General features: G+C 34.9%; 1 protein-coding gene across 1 annotated transcript; it reads right to left on the bottom strand.

Moving 5' to 3' along the window:
• Nucleotides 1–1,444: 1,444 nt before the first annotated feature.
• On the bottom strand, nt 1,445–2,246 carry LOC131628163 (uncharacterized). The gene is made up of 2 exons (XM_058899030.1): nt 1,884–2,246; nt 1,445–1,815 (listed from the first exon to the last, which is right to left on the bottom strand). Exons 1-2 carry the CDS (start codon nt 2,049–2,051, stop codon nt 1,546–1,548), a joined length of 438 nt encoding a protein of 145 aa, XP_058755013.1. The 5' UTR covers nt 2,052–2,246; the 3' UTR covers nt 1,445–1,545.
• Nucleotides 2,247–3,577: the final 1,331 nt, after the last annotated feature.

Raw genomic sequence — 3,577 nt, 5'->3', positions numbered from 1 at the left:
GAACAATATATCTGAGTCTTTCAATGCTACAATTTTAGTTGCTAGGGACAAACCAATCCTTACTATGTGTGAGTGGATTAGGAAGTATTTAATGAATAGGGTAGCTACCTCTGTACATAAACTTGAAAAATGGCAACATAGAGTTATGCCTATACCTAGGAGAAGGTTGGACAATGAAGTTTTTCATAGTGGTCATTGGCTACCAACTTGGTCTGTGGATGAGAAGTTCCAAGTGACTCACAGTTTCAACAACCAAGAATTCATAGTGGACATAGCAAAAAAATCATGTAGCTGTAATTTTTGGGAATTGGTTGGGATTCCTTGTAGGCATGCTGTATCTGCTTTAAGCTATAGAAAACAAACACCTGAGGATTTTGTTGATGAATGCTACACAAGGGAGAAATATGCTAAGTGTTATGGATTCTCTGTGTCACCTATAAATGGCCAAGACATGTGGCCAGAAACTGAGATTGAAGACATGCTACCACCAGCTTACAAACAAGGGCCTGGTAGACCTAGAAAGGTGAGGATTCGAGAAAGTGGTGAAGAGGGTGCTAGGAAAAGAAGGACTGGGGTTGCATACAAATGTACAAAATGTGACCAGTTTGGTCATAATGCTTTGACCTGTAAGAGCCCCACACAGGACCCTGTTGCACTCAAAAGAAAGGTAAGACATGTTATATGTTCTTCATAAATATTTCTGTTGCACTCAATGTATTAATTTGTACTGTTTGTTTGTGGCTGTGATGTAGAGAAAAGTCAAAGCTAAAGTGACTGAGGTTGTTCAGAATGATGTTCAGGCTGAGAATGAGGAGCAAAATAATGTGGAGACTGAGGTAGTTCAGAATGATGTTCAGGCTGCTGTCCAAAATGATGTAGAGGCTGAGAATGTTCATGATGATGTGCCAAATGATGTGCAGAGTAAGACCCAGTCGTGTGTTGTAGACAATAGTCAACCACAGGCCAAGAAAAAGAAGACAATCAAACCTCACCATGGTTTAAAGATAAGGAGGAGTGAAAGAGTCAAATTAAGTTGGTTCAAGAAACCAATTATTGGTCCAGGTTCATCTGAGCAAGCAATCACAATTGAAGACCCTGCAGAGACATCATCAAGCCTTGGAGTGTCAACTAGGTCTTTGAAGAAATGGAAGAAACAAAAGAGCAGTTGATTATTTTGTGTATTTTGTACCAATTGACATTAAGTTAACTTGTAATGGTCTAGTAATGGTACTATGTCCTATGATATTTTGTGTGGTGGTATTTTGTTTTGTGGCCATTTGTAATGGTTTTTTGCGTAATGATCTACCTGACTTTTAGGGTAATGACCTATAACATTTGTAGTTGTTTTTTGGATCAATTTCCTCAAATGTTATCTAATCTCATAATTACTTCATATTATTTGCAAATCTTTATAGAAAACTGATAATAAACTCATTCATTCCATTCAAGCTCAAATTGTTACATACCACAAAAGTGATACAACAAAAGTTATACAAGTGATAGAAGTGATACAATCACAAACAACATACACTTCCCTAAACTAAATTACAGAAACATATAAAATGCTGCAAAAAACATCCAAGACATAACAAGTGCAACCATCATGTTATGGTTCTTCTTCTTCTCCATTGCAACTTTTTTCTTCAACCTCAAAATCTTCTCATTACTTGTGTCTGCTCCCAAATTGTCAGTGGCAATGTCCTTCAAAATCTCTTTCAACGCATCTTTTGTCATTTCAGTGCATTTACATTGAATCACCTCGACATTATTGAATTCACCCAGCTCATCATCCCATATGAACATACCGCATCCATTCTGCAAATTACAAGCAACCTTTATCGCACAGGAAACAGAGCAAATAAAAAAAACGTGAATGAACTTACCAGTACATTTCTGCATTTCCAGAATTTGCGTTTAGGGTTATCAATGGTGTTTGATACCAACATCTTCATGGTTATGTTACAACTACAGTGAGGTGGAGCTTGGGAACGATGAAGCAGCGAAGGAGATTTGCAACCGGAGTTTCCTACGGAGGAAGATTTGCTACCCATGTTGTGAGATTAACGGTGAAGCAGCGACGGAGGAATGATACGAGGAGAGGAACAATGGAGGAACCCTAGTTTCTTCGTTTACAGATATAATGTAATTTGAGAAGATGATGAAATGCCATGGTGGATATTAAGAAGACAAAAATTCCACGTGTGATACAATATAGAATCTTAGGGGAATCTGAGTGCAACCGTGGCAATTAGGGGGGTCTGGGGATGGAATCTACAGATGTTAAGGGGGGGATCAAAAAAAAAAATTTTTACAGGGGCTAAAACCTAATCTCGCTAACATTACAGGGGGGGTTTGTATATTTAACCCTTCTTTTTTTAAAATAAAAATGCATCTTACATCAATAACAAAAAAAAAATGCAAAAGCACTTACAACTAGGAAAACATAACCACTAATTTACTAATTGAATAAAAAATAGGTTATTAATTAAAGTATAGTGAAATTGAAGAAGAATTATCATAGGCATAATGAACAAAGGAGAATGATTGTTGTGATATGATGAGAACAAAGGAGATGGGGAATGGAGGAGACAAATAGAATGGAGAAAAGAGGTAGAGGAGTCGGTGTGTACACAATATGTAATAGGTGCACGTTTGTAGGGTTGAGTATTTAGATAGTGAAACAATACATTATACAATGAAACAAAAATAAAATATCCACCGATGACTCTTCATTTCCTAATATATTAAAAAAATTATAAAAAACATGCAAAATTATATAATTATATATAAAAGTTAAATAATATGATTGGGGTCGAGAAAAAAAATCATCAACTTCAAAACTCCGAATAGATAATTTTCACAGTAATCTCTATTAACAAATACAAATTGACATCCCTACACATACGACCTTCACAAAAATATACTGATAAAATTTTCATTGAAGATACATCAGACTGAGTGCCACATTTTACATGACAACATCAACAAGTTAATGATTTTTTTAATGAAACCCAACAAAATAGTAGACGACTCTTTTTCTAAAACCATTGGTTTCAAAAGGAGATTTTGACTTAAAAGCTTATATTTGTGATTTAGTTAAAACATCATGCAATAAATCTCACTAGATACCACTTATGGTCTCCTAAAAATGACTTTTAGAAGGATCCCTACTAAACTCTAATATGTAGGATTGTATAATGAAGAAAATACTTAGTTTCAAAATTTTAACTTCACTAAGACACAAACAACAGAGTCAAACCATGTGAAGCATGACACTGATACAAATAGGCATTTAGTTCACAATACAGTTGTAAAGCACATTTAAGACATGCTTATTAAAAGTAAATGACATATTCATCCCACAATCACAATTAATCGCTTACTCATACACATCCATGATTGGCAGAATCGCGATCATGCTCGTAGATTTGTTCGATTAAAAAGTATTGCGAATGTGATTTGAAAGTTGAAGTTTTTTATAAATAATTTATGTTTCTTAAGCATATTTATGAATAAATATGCAGCATATATAAGTTTGTAAAATTGGTAAGATCTTACGATCCGTGTTAAGATCCCC

This window comes from Vicia villosa, unplaced genomic scaffold (assembly GCF_029867415.1).
Source record: "Vicia villosa cultivar HV-30 ecotype Madison, WI unplaced genomic scaffold, Vvil1.0 ctg.000428F_1_1, whole genome shotgun sequence".
Taxonomy (NCBI): domain Eukaryota; kingdom Viridiplantae; phylum Streptophyta; class Magnoliopsida; order Fabales; family Fabaceae; genus Vicia; species Vicia villosa.
This window is presented reverse-complemented; position numbering and strand designations above follow the sequence as displayed.